The 24,505-nt window shown below is 39.2% G+C and overlaps 1 protein-coding gene across 5 annotated transcripts in view; it reads right to left on the bottom strand.

Moving 5' to 3' along the window:
- The window catches only part of LOC140731037 (astrotactin-2-like), a 1,710,280-nt gene that overhangs the window by 426,745 nt on the left and 1,259,030 nt on the right, over positions 1–24,505 (bottom strand). For all 5 annotated transcript variants that reach the window (XM_073052234.1, XM_073052229.1, XM_073052230.1 and 2 more), the window contains 2 exons: positions 9,414–9,547; positions 6,905–7,053 (listed from right to left, as the gene is read on the bottom strand). In XM_073052234.1, coding sequence (XP_072908335.1) covers positions 6,905–7,053; positions 9,414–9,547 — 283 coding nt within the window. The remainder of the gene's footprint in view (positions 1–6,904; positions 7,054–9,413; positions 9,548–24,505) is intronic.

The following is a 24,505-nucleotide window of genomic DNA, read 5'->3' as shown; positions in this document are numbered from 1 at the left end:
TCCCAGTATGTGCTCCCACCAGTTCTGATGGAGGGTCTCAGCCTGAAATCCTTACTGCTTATTTTGTTCATGGATGCTGCCTGACCTGCTGAGCTCCACTAGTATTTTGTGTGCATGTATCAGAATTGGAAATCCATGCTGATCTCCAACAAACCATGCATTAATTGTAATTCGGATTCAAGTAAATACCAATTCTGTCACACTGGGAAATTTGAATGAATGAGGATTAGTTTTTATATTCTAATGGGTTTCGCCCATGTGGGCAATGACTGTCTTTTATCAGCACATTTATTACCTGATTATTTTGGAGCTAGTGTTGTAACCAATAATCAAGAACTATTTTTCAGTTTCTTGTTTAAATGAGATTTCTACAACCAGGGCACAAGTTCAGACAAAAAAATTCTCTCTATTTGCCTGTCAAACACAAGGAGTTTTGCTGCTGATTGCAAACCTTTCCAGAGTGAAGATCACTCATTTAAGTTGCATCAAATGTTCTCAAGGGATGGAGTAAATTTGTTCTTCTGTAATGTTTTATCAACATATTGAGGAATGATAGAACCTGAACCTTTAGATTCAGATTCAGAGTTTTTAATTTTCTAATACATGAGGGTGTAATGAAATCCTTGCCCACATGAAGATCACAGACTAAATATATTGTGGCGAGCATTTTGTCCAAAATGACAGACAAGGAAGCTCTTACACACAACAATGGTTTTATTGTGATAGACACAAAACAGACTGGGCACCATGACCTGGAGAGTGAACCCAACCAGTCTCACTGGATGGGAGAAGTGACCATCACACACCCCAGTTAAGGTTAGGGTGAACCACAAATACACAAGCAAATAACTGTATAACCTAAGCTAGAATGTAACAATAATTGAACTGGAATTTCCCACCATAATCCCACAAAAGCATTTTAACACAAGAACAGTAAACAGTGCTGGTCATTAGAAATGCAGGGACAGGCTATCGACCACGCCTCTGCCCAGAACATCACAATATTTTACAAAATTTATGGGGTAGATGCTACCAAAGACTGAAGTTTTTCAGAATAATAAGCAGTTTAAAGTAAAGCTCAATTGATATTTCCTTATGTCACATTAAGAAATCTAATAATGACCTTTTTAGGCTAGACACTTTGAGTTTCACAGAGTGACTTGTTGTATGTGTCTTTGATGCAATGTATGCTGAATGAAAAAGGATCTAGTGCTTTTCTGGTGCATTTGATGAATAGACTCTTCCCAGGCTTCCAGCCGGGTACAGGTGCCAACCTTACTCAAGATTCGATGACAAACTCTGCTATCTTCATCAGGGATGATGCCTGGGTATGTCTAGTCTAGTGGTATATATACCCCCATTGTCCTTCCCTCCTGACTGGTTAGTCCTCAATCAATCAGTTTTTCCCTGTCCCACCTTGTTTACACTCGAATTCCAGTTCTTACTTAGAGCGAGATCTTCATCTTTGTTAAAATTCTTTTTCCCTAGTTTTAATTCAATGGCTTCCTTTACCAGGTGGCCCCAAAGCCATTGGCGCAACACAGTAGATTTGCACCGTCGAAATCAATCCTATGGCCATTGTGAATGCAGTGTTCTACTGAATGCAATGCAGATTGATTAAAATCAGTACTTCAAAAGAACAACCATAAAATCTGTGAACAATTCACCCAGCCTTATTCCATTATGAATGCCAGCAGTAATTCATGAGCCCCACCAAGCTGCAGGTCCTGATTCTCTGTCCCCAGGCATCAATCTTGTGTCCCAATTGTCTGGCATAATCCCCTTCCCCAGCCAAATCCACCATTTGAGACCTATGGAATCCTAGACCACAGCTTGGAATAATGCCTCCTCACTCATGAAGCCACAAGCAGATGACGTAGTCTCCAGCCGGCAGTCTTCTCGCTCCTTCTCCATTGCATGTGACCTGATCTGATTCACCTGCTACAGTTATGTTTCTTTGCAAAGCACGTGAAGGAAGATGACCAAGACTGGGTCTTGGGAATACTGACTTTACAAGGAGAAAACATACCGCCAGAATGGTACTTGGCATGTCACATTTTGATAGATTGATGACACCCTGCAGTATAATAGTTAAAGGAACCAATGCAGGCAATCAGTAGCAATGGATTCATGCACCTAGATAAGTGAACCCTCCCCTTTTCATGTAGGCTGCTAGTAATGACTGATTAATGAGATAGCATGGATACTCAGCAGTAAATGCAATAACATGCTCCAGAATAACTATCACAGGATTAACATGTTCCTGCAGGCGTTCAGGATGGTAATTTCTATGGATGCACATTAACGTTGGATTAATATGACCCAGTAGATGCACAGTACTGGTGGGTTAGTATGTATTTGCAGCCGTAAAATAATAATGTATTAATGGGCCCTGGAGTCTCTCATCATCTGTGGACTAATACTCCGGTGCATGCACTGACAAATAAAAGAGCAGCATGATTTTGCCATTGCCCTGTAATGGTGCAACTGGTACTGATAGATTGATGCTTCCATGAATGAGCTGAGAGATGATGGAACGATGCAACCATCATGTGTTCTGGGATGACAGATAAAAGCACCATTTTATATACAATGAGTAATGACTCGTCGAAAACCACTGCCTTCACACAGCTTCGACTAGCGCCCCAGCAAAGTTGGATTAATGTATCTTCCTAATGCTAGAAAGATACACCTCCACATTCACCCAGCTGTGGCAGATTTATACACTCAGTATTGATAGATTAACTCACCTCTTGAGGCATCCAGTAGTTATGCATAACACATCACCGAATCACCAAATTTACGTGCCCCTGAATTGCTCAGTGATCTCAAAGTGTTCAAAAATAATGCATTAACTTGCACTGCGGTCACTCACTACTGTGGATTGACCCATGGACAGATTAATGAACCAATTTTACAGCTAAAAATGAAGATTTAGTGCACCTTTGCATGGAACCAGGAATAATAAATCTCTTATGGAAACCCAGTGATGGCTTAACAGTTCACTGCAAGTGTCTAGCAATGACAGCACGCCATGTACCTGAAATGGATCAATGTTCCACACAGACGCTGCCGGCAATGATGCATTATTGCATCCAAGCAGATTGCATTTGCCTGCTCATGCATGTGCTGCGTTAGTGATGAATTAATGCTTCTGCCACAGCCCCAGAAACAATGGATCAAGAAGCCACTTCAGGGCCCATTATATGACAGATTAATCCAAACAGGCAGGAGATCACTCCCAGCATGCACCAGTTAATGCACCTTGCAGGAAGTATCAGCAACTACAGATCAGGCTTCCTCCCTCAATTGGCTAAAAGTAAAGATAATGCACCTCTACAGTGTCTGTAATGATTGAATGGTGCGTACCTGCCAGCTGCCAATAGATAATGAATAACACATCCCTGCAGAAGCCAGGTATGATGAACTAATGCACCCCTCTGGTCTGTTAATAAACTTGCTTTAATGAACCCAGATATGCAGTAAAGGGGGTTTAACATGCCTGACGGTGTCCACTGAAGAGAGAGTGACACCTCCTGCATCACGGCAGTAACGACAGAGGAGCACCGTCCTTCGGGTGCTGATAATGATGGGAGATTGTTACACTGCTGCAGGCTGCCAATAAAGACCTTTTTAACGTGCTCATTCGGTACTGCCAACAGAAGTAATGACATTTCAAAATGGCCCTGCAGAAGCCCAGTATTGATGGATTCCCAAACCTAAGCAAGCACCAGGTAAGGAAGCAAGGCATGAAGGTTTAAATTGCCCCTACACCTACCCAATAACAAGAGATTAACTTACCCATGCACAGTGCTTTTATCAACAGGTTAAATTTGCCATAGTGGCACCAAGTAATGGTGTGTTGACTCTATTCCCTCTCTCCCTACAAGCTCCAGAATTGGTAGATTAACTCAACCTCACAGGCAGTAAGTGATGGCAGAATAATACACTCATTAAGCAGTACATTATTCATAGATTAACATGTCACTACAATATAATAATGCAGTGAAACAGCTACGACAGATCAGTACCCACACAGCAGGTAACCGGATAACCTTTGAAAAATGATAATTTTAATGTTGCATGATGGATTAATGCTCGCAGATGCTGGAAATTCAATCCACACGCACAAAATGCTGGAGGAATCCAGCAGGCCAGGCAGCATCTATGGAAAAAAGCACAGTCGCTGTTTTGGGCCGAGATCCTTTGGCAGGACTGGAGAAAAAGAGCTGAGGAGTAGATTTGAAAGGTGGGGGAGGAGAGAGAAATGCCAGGCGATAGGGCTGAAGCAAAAAGCGAGCAAGTTGATTGGTGAAAGAGACAGAAGGCTATGGAGGGAAGAAAAAATGGTTGGGAGGGGAGGTAGAAGCACCAGACGGAGGCAATGGGAGGGCAAGGAAATAACATGAGAGAGGGACAAGGGGATGGGAAATGGTGAAGGGGGGTGAAACATTGCTGGAAGTTTGAGAAATCTATGTTCATTCCATCAGGTTGGACGCTACCCAAACAGAATATAAGGTATTGTTCCTTCAACCTAAGTGTGGCTTTATCTCGACAGTGGAGGAGGCCATGGTTGGACATATTGGAATGGGAATGGGAAGTGGAATTAAAATGGGTGGCCACTGGGAGATCCCGCTTGTTCTGGTGGATGGAGTATAGATGCTCGGCGAAGCAGTCTCCCAATCTATGTCAGATCCCACCGATATGCAGGAGGCCGAACACCCAACAGACTCAAAGGCGAAGTGTCGCCATAGATGCTGCCTGGCCTGCTGAGTTTCTCCAGCAATTGGAGCGTGCAGCCCCGAGGGAGCTCAGTAACAGGTTAACACACTACTGCACTGGCACATAATGAAGGATAATGCACCCCTGCTAAACGCTCAGTAAGCAGGGAATTAACCTCATTCTGCCTGCTTCAGACTATGGAATAACACTTCTCTGCATACACCAATAACGATGGGACTAGCATTGTATGGCAGGCTGCCCAATAGAGGGTTTTTAAATCACCTAGAATGTTGCACAATACTGAGAGATTATCACCTTCCCTACAGGTAAATGCAACAATGGTTCCACCCAGACATGCCCATCAACAACAAAATGTATGTGAGCTACAAGCCCCAATAACTGCTTTGTGCATCAGTGAAGCCCTGTGGTGAAGATGGCGAATTGCACCCATGCATTTGCTGAGGAACACAATGTTAACGCATCTCTGCAGGGAACTGGTAATGAGGAATCAAGACACACTTGCTGATACCCAGCAAAAGCAGATTAGCAATTGCTGGAGGAACTCAGCAGGTTTATGGAATAGATGCTGCCTGGCCTGCTGAGTTCCTCTAGCATTTTGTGTGTGTTGTGTCGGATTTGCAGCATCTGCAGATTTCCTCTTGTTTGCCAGATTAACAATTGCCTGCAGGAGCTTTGCAAGTGTGTAGTAATGGTGTGATAATGGACCTCTGCAGCGATTTTTCAACAAGCTGTCATTTCACAATCAAAGGTCTTAATATGACCATCCATATCTTTTGCACCACAAACAGAAAATGTTTTTGAACTACACCCTTCACTGGTCCAAAAGTAACAATGGCAATGAACATACTCTGATCTCTGCTTTTTGAACCATCACACTTTATTTTTTTCATTTTCTATTCGATTTACATTTTCCTCTTTGCTGGCTGGCTGGTGGATAAACTATACATTCCAAGCGGGAACAGGGAAATTAAAAACCTGCTGTTAAATCTGATGGGCCAGCAGTTTTAACAGAGCATTTTCATTAACACAGGGCACACTGTGAGGGCTGAGAGTCTGTAGTTTCCCCAGGCATTTTTTTTCACAAAAGTAAAAGTAAGGATATTGCTTAGAAATGCAGGTATGAACTGAAGGTACAATGTGATCACAATCTAACAGGTATTGAATAGGGAGGAGTGCTTTGGCTTGCAGATGGCTTTTCCTTTATGCCAATTGTATGCCAGCAGCACTTGGAGCTCTGTCAACCTAAACAAAAGGCTGAAAATTTCACAAGAACGCAACAAAATTTCACAAAAAAATTGAGGTCCATGAGTCATTTTTTTTTACGACTGGAATCTCAATCTGGTGTTTTATCTTCTTTCGAGCAAAAACAAAAGCAGGATTAGTCTTTACAGTATATCGTACTATAGAAAAACTCACAGGCACAGTTAGTGTATGATGATCACATGCCTATAAAAACATAGAGACAACATATCTACTACACATATAAAATCAAATATGTTCACAAATTTGAGAAGAATCCTCTCACCAACCCACGATAGCTGGCAAATTAACATTATCCCAACTGACTCGTGGCCACTGTTTAGTACAAAACCACTTGTCACTCACTTCTCTCCATAATGAGAGAAAAAGAGAGAGAACATGATATACAAGTGTTTTCAACAATGTAAGCCAGCCACAAAGGAAATTAACTATTTCATTAAGAAATGTTGTATACATGGACTGTGTGCTTTGATTTATTGTAGGTGTGATAGCATGGTTGAGGGATCATTCCTCACAAACATGCCTATGGATATTATTTTTTGTTTTAAGTGGCATCTCTGGCAGTGGCTGTCATCATCAGTGCCCTCTTGAGCAGTGAAGATTAAGTGCAATAGAACAAAATGATGACAGGTATAATGGAAAATGTTTTCACATTATTGATTTCATGCACTGACTTTCAAAAACAGCTTATGTTACAAATCTCATGTTATGAATACAGTCAGAAATACATTTAAAATACCATAATTCTATTCCAATCAGTATCTAGCTTCCAGTATTGCTTATTTTTGTACTTCCAAAAGAAAATATTTGCAATTAACTTCATTTAGTAAACATCCAGCCAGAAAGTTCTTGACATAAAATTTTGAACTGCAAAAATTTGCTTGAGAAATTCTCCACTTACCTGCATAAAGATTTGGGTCAATATAGTCGTCCAGTTTCTTATAGTGGATGACGTAGTCAGCTATCTTCGTTCCTATAACTGGTTGAGCATCTTGCCATTCCAAGCCTATCATAGTACTTGATGGTTCTACACTTGATGAGAGTCTCAACCTTGATATGAAGAAGAATCAGAGAAAAACTTTAAGGAGTGCAAAGTTTGGTTTCTTGAGACACCACTTCTCAATGCACAAAGGAAATCAGAGACACATACTAGAGAGCACCAGGTTCCATTTCTTGACACACCACCTCAAGCATAATACATAATTTTCCACATGCTGCAAATAAACGCTCTGTACTCTATTCCATCTGCCCACTGCTTTTCAGAGGGTGGGTGTCTATTTTACTTTAACCCACAAGCTCTTCTTCTTGTATCCTCATTGCAATAACACCAAAACTTACTGTGCCTCCTCTGCTGAGCCATTCATTTGCAACACCTCAAGCTCCAGTGGGATTTTAGAATCCAGCCTAGTCATTATTTTTACATCAATTTCCAGCAATCAGCTTATATATAGGGAAGTAGCTACTTGACCAACTGCCTTGCCTTTAATGAGAAGCAGAAATTGAAATTAGATTACAGGAACCCCACTATATCCAACAGTCTTTTTTAATAAAAGCCCGTCTCCAAATTTGTGTAATTACTTAAAGCTATTTAAAAATGAACTTCAGCACTACATGATATACCAGTACATATCATTAAATTAAAATGGGAAATGATAGTGGAATTGGACAAATTTCACCGAAGAGCAGGCTAAGCAACCCATTATATCGAAGAGACAGGCCTCAACTAGAACATACAAAGTATTCACTGGTAAGTCAAAAACTCTGTCCATTTCTTTCTTTTTTCTTGAGATACAGCACAATTTAATCCTACACTAATCACAGGACAATTTACAATGACTATTTAACCTATTAACTGGTATGTCTTTGGACTGTGGGAGGAAACTGGAACACCTGGAGGAAACCCATGTGATCACGGGGAGAACGTACAAACTCCTTACAGGCAGCCACGGCAATTGAACCCAGGTCACCTGTACCGCAAAACATTGTGCTAACCACTACACTACTGTGCCGCCCTCACCATCACACCTCAAACTGATGGTTAAGGCTGTTCATTTATGCTCACTTGACCCATCAGCTGCGAGATATGTTAAGTTAAATGCTTCCACAAGTCACAGGTCTTTGCTGCTTCTAGATGAAGATTAGCACTTCTGCCTGCAGTCAAATTTCGACAGCTACAGACAGGCAGCAAAGAGTAAACTGACCAAGAAATCTCAGCAACATCGCAGGAGTCTGCTCGCAATAAATCATTTATTTATTTTGCCTCTTCCCCCCCAAAGCCATGTTGTAAAAAAGAATAAGGAGTTCTCTCAATGTTCTCATCAACATTTCTCTCTGAACTAAAGTGCCTGTAAGGCATCACTGACATGGAATGGTCTTCACCTTAGCATACTCAACAACCGTCTCAGCACACTAACACTTCAGTATTATTTCTACAAGTTGTTTACCTTCCTTTACTGCCTTTGCATCATCCATGTCTCTATCTTCTCACTTACTACAATCCTAGACTATTTCCTATTGCTTTCCCATCAAACTTCCTGTGCTACCAGACTTAGAGAAGACTTCTTGCCAGTGCACCTAGTTGAACTACTTCCTACCCCGTCTTAATATTTATGTTTTACCTTTAGCATTCTGATCAAATTGATCCTATTTAATCCACAGCATGTGGAAAGTAAGCTAATCAAGAACAGTAAAAAGTTAAATACTCCAAGAAATGAAAACTTTTGAGAATGTATATTGGAACCACTGAATGCAGGTACAAAAGAGTACATTGACACTGAACAATCCCAGATCATCACTGACCCTTTTTAAAAACCAGGTAATTGATTCCAATGCTCTTTCAACATTGATCTGGATCACATGAAATATCTGTGCTCAGGGACACATTGACAGCAATGTATATGTAGATAATAAAAATTCATTTAGGTTTGATGCTTTTCATATTTGTCCCTGGCTGTAGCACTTGCTTGAAGCTTTACAATTCTTTCCTGAGTGGTTCAGAAAGTATATTCATGTTTCCAGACAGGAAAGTACATTTGGACATAACTTCTGAGACATTTAAGAACAAATTACTTGCAACTAACACATTACTGCTGCACCTTCAAAGCAGGAATGAAGGATAAAGCCCCTTTCTTACTGATTTCACAGTTTGAAGTCATGGTAAAGAACAGAGTAGATACTAAACAAGGTATAATAAATTAAAGGACATGGCTTAAAATACTAACATTACATTGGAAAATACATCCTTAAAGTAATATTCCACTTGACCCTGTTGGCTTTTTCTGAAGTTTGTAGCAACTATGCCAGAAAGTTCAAATGGTGGTGATATTTTCTGAAACTTTATAGTCACTAGGATTTGCAGTATTAGTTAAACCTTGCTCAAAGGTAATTAGTGTTGTGATTAGTATACATACACAGGTTGAGGTAATGGGCTGCAGCTTGGGAGTCCATCCTCATCAAATGCGCTCAGGTCACATCTGCACCAGTCATCAATGACATCACCCTTCCCCAAGCACCAATAGGAGCTCATTAGTGCTGTCTTGAAGGCCTATAAAACAATCACAGGAAGTGGGAGGTAAAACCAGTCATGCTGTTGAGTCACTGGCAGTCTCATTTCCTGAAATAGTACATCACCACAGAAGGGCAAAATTGACTCGAAAATGTGTATCTACACCCCAACAAATATTAGTAATAAATCTTGAATCATATCAATTTTCAAATTGTAATTAACATTCTCCATAAACTTCAAAGCTGGTAACAGACAGATTAATTTTCAGCCTGCTTGATTTCTTGGTGTATCCATATTTTTAGTTGGAAAAACATTGCATGACAACAACCAATCTAGCATCATCAAAGCATACTTCCCTCAACCAGACTGGTGTCACGTTACCTCAGAATTAAAGGAAGACATACTGACTTAATTATTTGTAAACGTCTGGGTAAGCAGAGAGAGAGAAAAAAATAAAAGTGAAAAATAATTTCAGCAAACAATCCTGGACACATTTCGATTCAGACTGAGGTTTCCGTGTGAATGTAGACATTTATTTAGTTATTGGCTTGGGAATTTAGTTGACATTTGGAAATAAATGTTTTGCAACACTTCTGCCTTGACCAGGGTAAGTGGCACCTCCTAAATGAATCTGCTTTTAATGAAAGCTTTTGTTCAGACTATGTGGTCAAAAGAAATTCACTACTCTTGCTTAATCGTAACATGCCTAATTCAGTGATGGCAATATTGGGCGGCAAAACAACAGGAAACAAAAAGATTAATGGAAAACTACAATATTTGCATTCAATTGAAACTTAATCAGAATGAAATCAAGAAATGAAGTGTTGCATGTAGCAAATAAAAAAAACAGATTGCAATTAGAAAAAGAAATGCCTTGACCAATATTAGATCTAAATTTGCATCCATAATTTTGTGTTTTCTTTACTGCTGAATTCCTCCATAGGTGTACAGCTAGTTTCAAAGCAGTTCAGAAGAGTGGAGATGCTAAAAGCAGAAAGCCGGTAAATAGAAAGCAAATGGATTGATTCACTTGCATGCAAAGGTTACGCAGTGGGACTTATTATAGTATAGATGCACCAGAGAGATGACTGATGCCCAAATGCAATGGATGTTGCAATAGTCAAAAGATGAGTTGGTTCTCATATTAGCTCTGCCAACTGAAAAGCAATATGTCTATCTGTTGTCTGTACACAGACCATAACAATGAGTCTTTGACGGATTCAAGCCATCTTTAAATTAATTAGACATCAATTGGTGTCTGCTACAGTTTGTGTTGATATGACTACTCAGTGTTAAAGTACAAGATGTTGGATAATTGGACTGTCAGATTAAAAGGCAGAAGTTTTGTTAATATATACCACAAATACAGAAAAACAGTTCTGTAAAGACAATAGGGAACAGTTCAATAGGGAAGAGAGATATTCTCTCTTTCTCATCAGTGAGATTAAGTACTCTTGGTGACAATACTTTTTGAGGTAAAATGGGATAAAAATACGATTTGTCTTTTTATTAATCTTGGAAATAAGAGTTACATAAGGATCAGAGCTGGTCGGTAAGGGGTTGGTAGTATTGTAGAAGAAGGTCAACTTCGCCTTCCTATGGATAAATTAATTGCCTGGATACAGAAATAATTTTTTAAATGTATCCAGGTGATTTAAATTTTGCTTTACAGTACTTCAGGGTATTGTAACACATAAAACACACTATATAACTGCAAATGCTGCTCATATTAATGCTGTGAAATTTAAAAAAAACTAAGGATAAGATGGAAAGAAAAGGCACGAAGCTGATTTCAAGGTTGAAAATTCTTTGCTGAAATTTCACAAAACTTGCCACTGAATAGAAGGCAAGGTAAAAATGCGTGTAAGTGGCAGAATACCAATTCCAAAGGAGAGCAAATATTTGCAATGGTGATCCTGTAGAACTGATATAATTGCTTCAGTGGACATTGAGGAAGCAATCCATGACTGATGACCAAAAATTAAAGATGGAACTGTCAGATAACATCCTTTACTGAAAGAGTTAATGGGTTACATAGGACACCTTCGTGACTAGCTCAGGCACTGTTGGCCAAATGTTTTCCATTGGCACTGTAACTTTTTGATTATTTTCTCACTCTAATCTCCAATTAACCACAGTGGCAGAACAAAATGTCACTGTATATCTTAAACTCCATTGTTAAATACACATTGATACTCACACATTATATTTTAGAAGTGGCATTTCACCTTTCAAATATGGTGAAGTTTGGTTAATTGGGTCATCAGTTAATTGGGGCAACAAATATTTTGGATAACTCTTAAAGAACAAAAATGAATCAAGAAAATAGCCAGGATTCCCTTCATTTACTTGGGGCAACATACCACTTAAATGGGGCAGGAGATCGTTGCTGAACATCTTCCAACTAGCATCTGTTCCGTTAACATAGTTTGGCTGTGAGACTCTGCACCATGCTTAGAGTGAACAGTTTTAAATAGCATCGTTTGCATGTTTCCGTTTCAAAATCAGTGATTTCTGTCACTGATAGTTGGTGAGTAACAAACAGAAAGGCAATTCAGAACTGTTTTACTCACTGTAGTTTCAAGCATTCAGGCTTAGTGCTTCCAGAAATGGCCGGGAGTGAAAATTAAATAATTCACTTCTTTGACAAGTTAGGAACTATGAAGAATTTTGAGGGCGTTGACAATCATCTTAAACGTTACAAATAAAATGAAGATTTGGAGGATGCATTCATCGAAAGTACTCTTTGAAGGTAGTCCACTAGCTGATTTTGTTCATTTCCAGTCAATCAAAACAACATGTCAGTGTACGCTGAATGAATTCCTCCGTCGATAGTTATTAGGAGCTAATACACCATTTTAGTGTACTGTAGTAGTTTTGGTAGTGCTCTAATTTATTTAAATACGTAATTTGATACTTAGTTAAATGGTAGTTTGTCTTTTTTAAACGTTTTTAACAGTTTCCATGAAACTTCAGCTAATTGAGACAGCTGCTTAGTTTAACCATTTAGCCAAAATGTACTGGTTCTGATGTGCCCCAATTCACAGGAATCCAATATATATGGAATAAAAACCACAGCCTAAAGCAATTCAAAGTGATCCTACACCAATCTGCATATCACTGCATAACAGCAAATACTGTACAATTCCCAGAATACAGTTACAAAACGCTGCATTTCCCAAGACAATATTAATGAAGTGACATTAATTCAAAGATAATTTTTTAAAAACTGAAAGAAAGCAGATGATACTCTGGAATGCACTGCCTGAATGGCTGGTGAAAGCAGGCACTCTTCACAATGAGGTAGAGAAGATTGAAAACTGTTTGTTCCCACAATAGATGAGCAAGTGGAATTGGAGTAGATATGTAACTGAAGGCCAGTTTGGGCAGGAGGGCCGAAGGGCCTGTTCTTTTGCTGATTGACTCTATGCCTCTACATTAAGCAGCATCAGAGAAAATGAAGAAGTAATCAACCTGAAATAATAACTCATTTTCTTTCTCCTCAGATGCAGCCTGGCCTAATGAGTATTCCCATCACTTTCTACATTGAGTTTAGATTTCCATCATCTCTTTTTATTCACCTTTATTAATATCAGTCATCTCTCAAAGAGAGGGAGGGAGGCATACCATAGCTGCTCTAGATTAGAGACCCAGGATGACAGGTTATCTGTCCTAGATGTCCATTTCAAACTGAGGTAGATTCACGGGCATAACCTTTGACTGGGAAGTAATTCAGACCATAAAACATAGGTGCAGAATTAGGCCAATCAACCAACTGAGTCTGCTCTGCCATTCCATCATGGCTAATCCCAGGTCTCACTCAACCCCATACACCTGCCTTTTCGCCATATCCTTTGATGCCCTGACCGATCAGGAGACTCTCAACTTCTGCCTTCCACAGATTTACGATTCTCTGACTAAGAAAATTCCTCCTTACCTCTGTTCTAAAAGGTCACCCCTCAATTTTGAAGTTGTGCCCTCTAGTTCTGGATACCTCTCCATGCCCACCCTGCTTAGTCCTTTCAACATTCGGTAGGTTTCAATGAGATCCCCTCCACCCCTGAAGTTCTCATCTAAGGCTACATCCACACTAGACCGGATAATTTTGAAAACGCCGGTTTCGAGTAAAAACGATAGGCGTCCACACTATGCGTTTTTGAAAATATCTCTATCCACACTGAAACGGAGATTTTGGTGAATCTCCTCCTCCTGCGCATGCGCAGGACACATCTACTGAAAACAAGCGACATGTTTGGTGTCAAATCTCGCCGTAAAAGTGCGCGTTTGTGTAGTTACAGACTAGAAAAACTTAAAATGATGGACAGCTGTTGGAGAACTTAAAACTATATAAGAAAAAATACTGGAGCGTACGGCGGCAACCGTCAGGAAGTTCAATGACAGTATGACCCGGCTGATGACGAACATTGAAAAACTGACTAACTCTGTTGCATTAATAAAGCACCTTGTTAAATGTATAAAACATGTCTGCATCAGTGTTATTTTGTATTTCCATACAATGTTACATTAGGCTGTTACACATCTATTGTCAGAGAAGTACTTGCATAAATAGGTAAACCACCTTCATACGAGCAAGGACAGAAAACAGGGCAAAGTGAGTATACTTATTTATTCAGTAAGTTATGGGTCAAAGTATTTGGTGAGTACATTTCTAACTCTTCTGGCTTCAGTCTCTTTGTCGTCTGTTCTGAAATTGTTAGGTTGCGTTCAAGAAAACAATGAAATAGTGCGCTGCTGTCTGATAGCGTTTTCAGAAGTCTCCGGTTACGCTGTCCACACTGATCTGCCCAAGCAGCGTTTTCAAAAATAACCCACCCTGGAAAGCGTTTCTGAAAAGCTCCGTTTTGGGGGGACGAAAACGCCGTTTTAGTGTGGACGGAGGGTAAAAATGAAGAGAAAAAGCTTCGGTTACGGATTTAGCTGGCGTAGTGTGGATGTAGCCTAAGTCCAGCTGCAATCGCATGGCTTCCTCAGCACTATCTACCCCTCCACCTACCTTTGTATCATCCGCAAACTTTGTCACAAAGCCATCAATTCCATTACCTAAATCATTGGCAAACAATGGGAAAAGTAGTTGTCCTAATGCTAACCCCTGAAGAATACTATTAGTCACCGGCAGCCAACCATTAAAGGCCCCTTTTACTTCTACTCACTGCCTCCTGTCTGTCAGCTTTCTGCTATTCATGCCAGTAACACCATAGGATTTTATCTTGTTAAGCAGCCTCATGTGTGGCACTTTATCAAACACCTTCTGAAACTCCAAGTAGGTGACATCCACTGCCTCTCTTTTGTCTACCCTGCTTGTTACTTTCTCGAAGAACTCTAACAGATTTGTCAGGCAAGATTTCCCTTCACAGAAAAAATGCTGACTTTGACTTATTTTATCATTAGTCTCCAAGAACCTCAAAACGTCATCCTTAATAACAGAGTCCAACACTTTCCCAACCACTGAGGTTAGGCTAACTGGCATAAAATTGCCTTTCTTTTGCCTTCCTCCTTTCTTCTCAAAGAGTGGAGTGACAATTGCAATCTTCCAGTCCTCTGGGACCATGCCAGAATCACATGATTCTTGAAAGATTACGACCAACGTATCCGTGATCTCTTCAGCAACCTCTCTCAGGACTCTGGGGTAGTCCATCTGGTCTATGTGACTTATCTACCTTAAGAACTTTGAGTTTGCTTCATATTTTTTTCCTTTGTAATAGCGATGGCACTCACTCCTCTTCTCTGACACTCACAAACCTCTGGCACACTGCCTGTGTCTTCCACAGTGAAGACAGGTGCAAAGTACTCTTTATGTTCATCTGCCATTTCTTTGTCCTCCATTACTATGTCACCAGCATCATTTTCCAGTGGTCCAATGTCAACTCTCACCTTTTTATTCTTTGTCAATAGGTCAGCAAGGACCCGCAACAGAGTGCTCCTTCCACTGAGCTGACTGGTTCTACTTCTAGAATTCCTTACAGTGCCTGACAAGGTTCTTCTCAGCTGCCACTGCTATCAGAAACTTTGATTATAAAGTCTCTGCCTTTGCTGAACATTCAAAAATACACAAAGGCAAAAACTCTCAAAAAAATTAATATGGAAAATAATAGTATTAAATACACTATGAAAAATTAAGTACATTCAAATCATCTCAACTAATGAAAATGATCTGATAATTATATTTCTTTCCCCAGTGGTTGCCTCTAATTGAAATCAATGGTCTTGCTGGAATTTTTCCAGGTTAACCTGGCACATGTGCTGGAGGCAAAATTCCCAGGCTAAATGCTGGGAAATCTGCAGAAGTTTGGGCTCCCCTGCTAGATTTCATGAAGAGTCCAACAGGCAGTCCATACACCAGCAATCAGCTATGTGCAAGTTCAAAATTCCTGCCATCACTCAGAGTTCTGTACTTCAGCCCAGTTATGAAGGTAAAGGTCACCATTTTTAGGCAAGGGAGGAAGACTGGGTCTATGTCACCATTGTCAGACTTTTTAACTATGTGCAAATAAAAAAAAACTGGAAACCTTCTCTGTAGAATAAGGCCAATAAAGAACTTGCCAAGGATTTAAAATAATCATCAACCTGACTATTGCAACAGCTACTTCCCAGTGAGAACACATCAAGCACTTTGTGTTGATTAGAAGGAAATGACTAATTATCAACTACTTAAAAATTTTAAGAAAGTTTTTACAAAGTAATTTTCAAGCTTTGTCCCACTGGAGAAGTTTCATCCATTGGCTGTGGATAGTTGAAATGGGGATTTGCAAAGCATGTAAATTTATGACTATTGGTCAGAAAATGGTGTGCCAGAATTTTTAGCATCCAGTGCTGATGGGAAAAGCTCCTCAGAGCTGCAATATGTCAGGAAATGACACATGCAATTACACAAACTTGGGGAACTTGCCCTAACATATTCAACATTTTCCTTTCCTACATCAGAGTACTGGCTATAATATCTGTTCTGTAATGTTAACTGTTGAAATGAAAAGTCAACAAATGGAACAATTACCTACTTTCAAAATAAAGCTGTTTAAAAAAATCAATAAAAGCTGTATTCTACTTTATTTTACGTTCAAGTAGAATGTTTTGGAATTTTGGCAACACACTTCAAAAAATAGGTTAGGATTATAGAGGTGACAAAACACATAGAAATGCACTTAACAGGTATTCTTCAATTTACAAATGTTCAACTTAGGAATGTCTGCAATGCTGGTGTTTCTTTGGGGCTCTTCCTTCATTTTATGAATGTACCACATTCTTTGTTACAATAAACAGTGCACGACTCTGCTCTTGGGAATGCACTGTATCAAAATTCCCAGTGCATTTCACTCTTTTTTTATTTCATTACATTTCATAACATGGGAAGTTTTGCAGAAATTAATCTATTTCATAAAGCAGAGAATTCTTCCATTGTTACTGAAATAACCAGATACAAAATTTTCAATGTTAATCTCAGAACCATTACTCCTGTGAAGAAATGAAAGATGAAGAGATGCCCACTGTATTTCAGATGTAATCCTCTATGATTACATTTGAGCTAAGTTTTGGATTAGCTTTCACTTCTCAAAAATATATGTAACAAAAATATGATTAATAATGGGATTGTAGCCACATCAAGTACAAGATAAAGTTTAGAGCTGAGGAACCCAGTTCATGAAAGGTTTGGAATATCCTGGCTTGTTACAGATGCAGATAACATACCTTGAATAAAGCTTTAATAAGAAGGCATCAACCTAATTTCTACAGATGTACCATGCTGGACATTTTAACTGCCTGCATCACCAGCTGGTTTGGATGGGATATAAGGATACACAGGATTGATATAAGCTGCAGAGAGTTGTAAACATAGTCAGGTCCATCATGGGCACTAGCCTCCATTGTATCCAGGATATATTCAAGAAGTAATGCCTCAAAAAGGCAGCATTCATCATTGAGGACCTTCTTCACCCAGGACATGTCCTGTTTTCGTTGCTACTATCAGGAAGGAGGTACGGATCATGAAGACGCTTACCCAATGATTCAGCAACATCTTCCTCTCTGCCATCCGATTTCTGAATGGACAACACTTTCATGAACACTACCCCACTACTTTTTCTTCTTTTTATTTTTGCACTACTTATTTATTTTGACTAATAAATATATATCAGAGATATAATAAGTCGGATAGACAAGTTTCCGCAATTTCCTGGCAGTTGCCATGGGAAATCTTTCTATTGAAAATGCTTCAGCTGAAACCTGGCACAGACCAGGCAAGGTCACTCGTTTCAATAACTGAAAAGAAGTATTAAGTACTTGGTAATTTATATGATGTGAATTAATTCGGGTAACAAGTATATTTAATTGATTTGAGATAACTTAAGCTGTATTCTTTGTTTTTCATAAGGAGAAATTAAAGCGCAATGTTATATTTATTTATTCATTTATTATTGAGACACAGCACAGAAAAGGCCCTTCTGGCCAACCGTGCCTTGCCGCCCGGCAAGCCCCGATTGAATCCTAGCCGAATCAGGGGATAATTTACAATTCCAATTAACCTACTAACTGGTACGTCTTTGGGCTGTGGGAGGAAACCGGATGAAACTCATGCAGTTACGGAGAAAACCTTTCTTCATATCATCTGCAAACCTTGCTACAGAGCCATCAATTCCTCAGTACCAGCTGTGTGGTGAAAAAAGCACAACAGCGCCTCTTTCACCTCAGACAGTTGAAGAAGTTTGGCATGAGTCCCCAAATCCTAAGGACTTTCTAAAGGGGCATTCTTGAGAACATCCTAACTAGCTGCATTACTCACTGGTATGGGAAATTTACTTCCCTCAATCACAGGACTCTGCAGAGAGTGGTGAGTACAGACCAGCACGTCCGTGGATATGGATTTCCCACTATTCAGGACATTTACAGAGACAGGTCTATAAAAAGGGCCTGAAGGATCATTGGGGACCCGAGTCACCCTAACCAAAAATTGTTCCAGCTGCTACCATCTGGGAAACGGTACTGCAGCATAAAAGCCAGGACCAACAGGCTCCTGGACAGTTTCTTCCACCAGGCCATCAGACTGATTAATTCACGCTAATAGAATTGTATTCCTATGCCTTATTGACTGTCCTGTTGTACATACTACTTACTACTACTATTTATTACAAATTACTATAAATTGCATATTGCACATTCAGACAGAGATGTAACGTAAAGATTTTTACTCCTCATGTATGTGAAGGATGTAAGAAATAAAGTCAATTCAATTCAATTCAATTCAATTCAATCAATTCCATTACCTAAATCATTGTGCAACAATCTGAAAAGCAGCAGTCCCAATACTGACCCCTGAGGAACACCACTAGTCACTGGCAGCCAACGAGAAAAGGTCCCTTTTATTCTCACGCGCTGCCTCCTACTTGTCAGCCATTCCTCTATCCATGCCAGTATCTTTCCTGTAATGCCATAGGATTTTATCTTGTTAAGCAGCCTCATGTGTGGCAACTTATTAAACACCTTCTGAAAATTCAAGTAAATGACATCCATTGCCTCTCCTTTGTCCACCTTGCTTTTTATTTCCTCAAAGAACTCTAACAGATTTGTCAGGCAAGATTTCCCTTTACAGAAACCATGCTGACTTTGACTTATTTTATCATTAGTCTCCAAGTACCTCAAAACCTCAACCTTAATAATAGACTCTAACACTTCCCCAACCACCGAGGTTAAGATAACTGGCCTATAATTTCCATTCTTTTGCCTTCCTCCCTTCTTAGAGAGTGGAGTGACATTTGCAAATTTCCAGTCCTCTGGGACTATGTCAGAATCAAATGATTCTTGAAAGATCATGACCAATGCATCCATTATCTCTTCAGCAACCTCTCTTGGGACTCTGGGATGTACTCCATTTGGCCAGGTGAATTAACCACCTGAAGACTTTTGAGTTTGCTAGCACCGTTTCCATTGTAAAAGTAATGGCATTCACTCCTGCTCCCTGACACTCACAGACTTCCACAGAGAAGACAGATGCAAAGTACTCATTAAGTTCTTCAGCCATTTATTTGTCCCCCATTACTACCTCACCGGCATCATTTTCCAGTGGTCCCATATAAACTCTCATCTCCCTCTTACTCTTTACATAACTGAAAAAAAACTTTTGGTAAACCGCTTTATAATATTGGCTAGTCAGCCCTCATATTTCATCTTTACCCTTCTTATTGCTTTTTTAGTTGCCTTGTGTTAGATTTTAAAAGCTTCCCAATCATCCAACTTCCCATTCACTTTTGCTATCTTATATTCCCTTCCTTGGCTTTTATGCAGTCCTTAGCTTCTTTTATCAGCAATGTTTCCTACCCCTGCCATTTCAGAAATTCTTCCTCTGTGGAACAAATCTAACCTACGGCTTGGGAACTATTCCCAGAAACTTCTCTGACCCTATATCACCTCTGTCCAAAGATGTAATTTCATCTCTTACAAACAGAGCCACACCACTGCCTATGCCTTCCTGCTTGTCTTTTTGATACAAAGTATATCCTTTGATGTTAAGCTCCCAACTATGGCCTTCTTTCAGCCACAACTCAGTGACGCCCATAATGTCATAGTGACCAATCTTTAATTGCTCCACGAGTTGGTGCATCTTATTCTGAATGCCACACACATTTAAATACAACACCTTCAGTCCTGCATTCTTTGCCCTTTTGAATTTTGCCTCTCTGGTACAATTTAACCCAATGAGTCAAGTTGTCATGTATTTGTTATGGATGCCTTTGAGATGAAGACTTTAAAACCTTTAATTTTTCAGTGAACTGATTCCTTTCAATTTGTGTCTGAAACATATGGATCACCGAGTTACAGAGCAATGCTTTTATTTCATTGCATGTGACCAGTTGTAGTTACACCTCTGCCCTGAAATAGGAAGGAGTGCTGCACAACTGTTGAGGAATTCCTAATCCAACAATTGGGTAAATAAAATCTTCTAACCAGCAATCACTTTGTTCTTCCCATTATTCTTCCTGTTTTGCCTTTTGTTCTGGCAGACAAGGTCAGAAAGTGGGAATTACAGGGAGAATGGATTTCAGGCCAAGGTTAGACATAGGGCTAAGTAAGCAGATGTCAGAAAGGATAAGTGCAGTGAGGGTAGGGTGACTGGGAGCAACAATGTACAGATACCCAGAAGAATATTAATGCCAGCACATGACAAAGGTTGAATGTACATCTCATTGTGGGTAGCACTAATGAGCTATGAGCAGCTGCAGCAAAGGTGCCACAAAGGATTGGTATGTAGATCTTTGATCTGAGTTCATCACTGCCTGCAGAGATTTATAATAGACTAAAAGAACCAGTGAGGATATATAAAATATTAAGTGCACATGGGAAGACTTTAAACCACACATTTGTTACAATCACTCTACTGAGTATATACATTGCTGACATTAATAAAACAGGTTGAAGATCCAATGTCAGGTAGTGAGTCAGTGGTGGGTAGGCACTAAGCACATTGAGGGCATTATTACGAGTGTGACATACAGCAGGAAATGACATCATTCCTGTTGGAAATACCATCAGAAAGTTCCTGGACTGATTTCTGAATGGGAGAGACACTTTCAAACATGTACAAAACCTTTGCTTTTGCACTATTTTGTATCTAAAAAGAGGCATTTGTGATTCCAATTTGTAAACAATTGACTTTTTCCAATACTTGTTGTTACTCTCTATACCTTGTGGTGCATCAGGCAGCAACCTTGCCATTTGTTTCACATTTATCTGTTCTTACAAGGCGAAGTTGTCAGATCAATGCTCAACCCAACACAAACTGAAAACATACAAGGAGTTGGTTAGATTTGAACCCAGGACCACTTGCCTCGAAGTCCAGTGCAGATGCCTCTGTAACACTCGCTGGCATAATACTTGCTATTGTACTTTTAAAACTCAAGAACAAAATGAATTGGTGTCTTCTTATTGGAGCTGCCATTGCTGTGTCTTTAAAGTCCGATGCAAAATTAACACAAGAATCCAAGCCTGGCCGTTTGATCTGCAGTTAATTGTGAGCTTTTCTTTAAAGATCTACCTTTTAAATGTGAAAAAAAAAAGTCATGCTGAATGTTATCACTGATGACGCTGCAGACAGCATTTATTTTATTTCCAATACATGAGCGCCAGAGGCGTGATGGATATACACTTCCTGGGTTGGGGGCCTCTTCTTTTCACCTAAGCACAGCAGCTGACACTTATAGAGTTCGAAGAGTTGTTTTTGAATAAAATAAACTTCCAACTAATATTCATTATTTAGCTTCTGGTTGTAAACGAGAGCCATCCTTCAGGTTTTAATGTAAATGACAAGCAATAATCAGATTGAAGTGAAAACTTACCATTGCAAAAAAATATTATCTATAGAGCCACAGGATGTTGGCTACAGCACCTATACTTGCTTCTCAAGAGGTGCAGTATAAGTCAATGGGTATGTTAATAGAGCTTGCTTCAAACAGACAGCTATTTAGTTCAAGGAAGCTTGCAGACCAGATGAAAAATTCCACTTAGCATATCAGATGATATGTTAGAAAATTTCTGTACTCATGGACTCAGCCTCACAATATTAATTAATTGTGGGTACCTGGGAACTGAGTAAGTTTTGAGACCATTTGTGTGGAAAGAGTATCTGAGGCAATATTATTGTCAGAAGTATTACTGCGCAAAAGTCTTAGGCACACCAGATTTTTAATATTGTTTCAGATGGTATTGCCTTCACAGAGGTATGATCTCAACATCATCGAGTATATCAGGGATTACCTGGAGAGACAGAAGCAAATGTGACAACGAAAGTCTGCAGAATCATAGCAAGTTCTCCAAGATGCTTGGAACAACCTACATGACGATTTGCTTATAAAACTACACAACAGTGTATCTAAGAGAACAGATGCAGTTTTAAGTGCAAAGGGTGGTCACACAAACTATTGATTTGATTTAGTTTTTTACTGCTTACAGCTTTTTATAGTAATGTTTTAGTATTCAGAAACCTTTTATTTTTTTTCAAACCTTCTTCGCTTTACAGAATTTTGTTTTACATATGCCTGAGACTTTTCCACCATACTGTACATGTGAAGTCACCCAAATGGAAAAAAAAACATAAATTTGTAGGTGGCAGTTCAGGCTTTTTAGGAACGTCAAGAAGAATGATACTAACACGGGCTGAACTAGAATCTGCTCTTGGCTTCAATTTCTGCAATGGTTGATTCAATTGTCTGCATCATTGGTATGTCCTTTTAGTTTATATAAATTTCACTTGTGTTTTGAAAATCCCTTGTGCTTTAGTAATGGTTTGTAATTTGTAAGCCTGTTATAAGACAAAAATCCTCTGAATTTTAAATGTATTTTAAGAATGTTGCTTGGATTTAAACATGTGTCACTGAAAATCAATGAATAGTTTATATTACTTTGCCAGCTGGAAGTATCTCCTCATTGGTAGGGAGGGGAGATCCACCACTCAAATAGTGGGTATTTGCAGCTAAACTCATCCTGGAAGATAAACAGGGAAGTGAACTGATTTTTGAAGAGTAGGTAGCTACAGAATAACCTCCCTTTAGTGAGGGTACCCGTAATTATTTATATTGGATAGGGCTTACTATCTTCACTTGGGTTTAGAACTTCACAGTCAGCAAACCCACTATGTGGTTCCTCATCCCCTCCCCCCACTTTCTTAGTCTGACTCCTCATCTTCTTTTCCAGTCCATTTGAAGGGTATTAGCCTGAAATGTTGACTGTACTCTTTTCCATAGATGCTGCCTGGCCTGCTGAGTTCCTCCAGCATTTTGTGTGTGTTGCTTGGATTTCCAGCATCTGCAGAGTTTCTCTTGTTTGTTACTGGACTATCACAGATAACTTTTTCTCATTCATAAAATTCTCAAAAAGTAAATCTGCAATTGATTTCATTCAATTTCAAACTTTCTGAAGTCATGAAGGCTTGGCTATCATTCTCAACCACTGCAGGACATTCTTTTCATAAGCATTAGATAGACAAGACATTCAGACTGAATGATTCCAGATTGCGAGACTATGGAAATTCTGTGTAAATGTCAGTACAAACCAACCATGAAGAACTACAACTTTAAAACTTATCTGTGGAAAACAATTCAGATAAGTATTTCCTAAGCAATATTCTGGAACTGCATGATGTCATTGTTTTGAGCAACTAAGTTTACAAGACATTGAAGACATTGAAGAAATAAAATACTTGCATTTGTAATTTATGGGTACATGAAAAGAAAGAAGGGAATTTCATTTTTACAGTGGTTTTATTGTCCTCAGTGTTTTGGAAAACACTTTGAGAACATTTAAAGTCTTCTGAAGTGGTAGCCACTGTTCTTTTGTAGGAATGTGCACAAACATACAGGAATGGATACACACACATGTATATTTAGAAATTCCACAGACAAAATGAAGCCATTATTTTAACATGGTTTGACCAAGACCACAAGGGAATAAAGGTTGGTCAGTTGAAAGGTAAGGAAGAGAATGAGGGATACCACAGTAAATGATGATTAATCTTCCATTGTTTTTTTCAATTTCCAAATAACAAAATTCATAAGCCAAGCAAGACCTATCTGTTGACAATTAACTACAAATACACAGGTAACCATTTACAATAACTATCCCAATGTTAAGATGGATTTTGTTCCTGTGAACTGTTAGTAACCCGAACAACTTACAAACCGTTCACAGGAAGAGAACACTATCTTAACCATGGGATGGTTGTTGTATATGGTTACCTGTATATTGGTAGTCAATGGAAATGCATCTGTGAACCTAGTTCTCACATGGCCTGCAGCTCCACATCAGCTGACAAATCTATCCTACTGTTCTCCCAAATACTCATTGTATGTCTAGACTGTATATCAGTCAAGCATTCAGAAATGGAAGATTTGAATCAATAATTAATTCATTCATTCACAGGTGTGTTGGAGTTGTTAGAAAGCTTCTAATTTATTAATATTAATCCATGTTTCAAATGGTTCTCAGGCTCAGTAGCTG

Source organism: Hemitrygon akajei, chromosome 7 (genome assembly GCF_048418815.1).
Source record: "Hemitrygon akajei chromosome 7, sHemAka1.3, whole genome shotgun sequence".
NCBI classification, from domain to species: domain Eukaryota; kingdom Metazoa; phylum Chordata; class Chondrichthyes; order Myliobatiformes; family Dasyatidae; genus Hemitrygon; species Hemitrygon akajei.
This window is presented reverse-complemented; position numbering and strand designations above follow the sequence as displayed.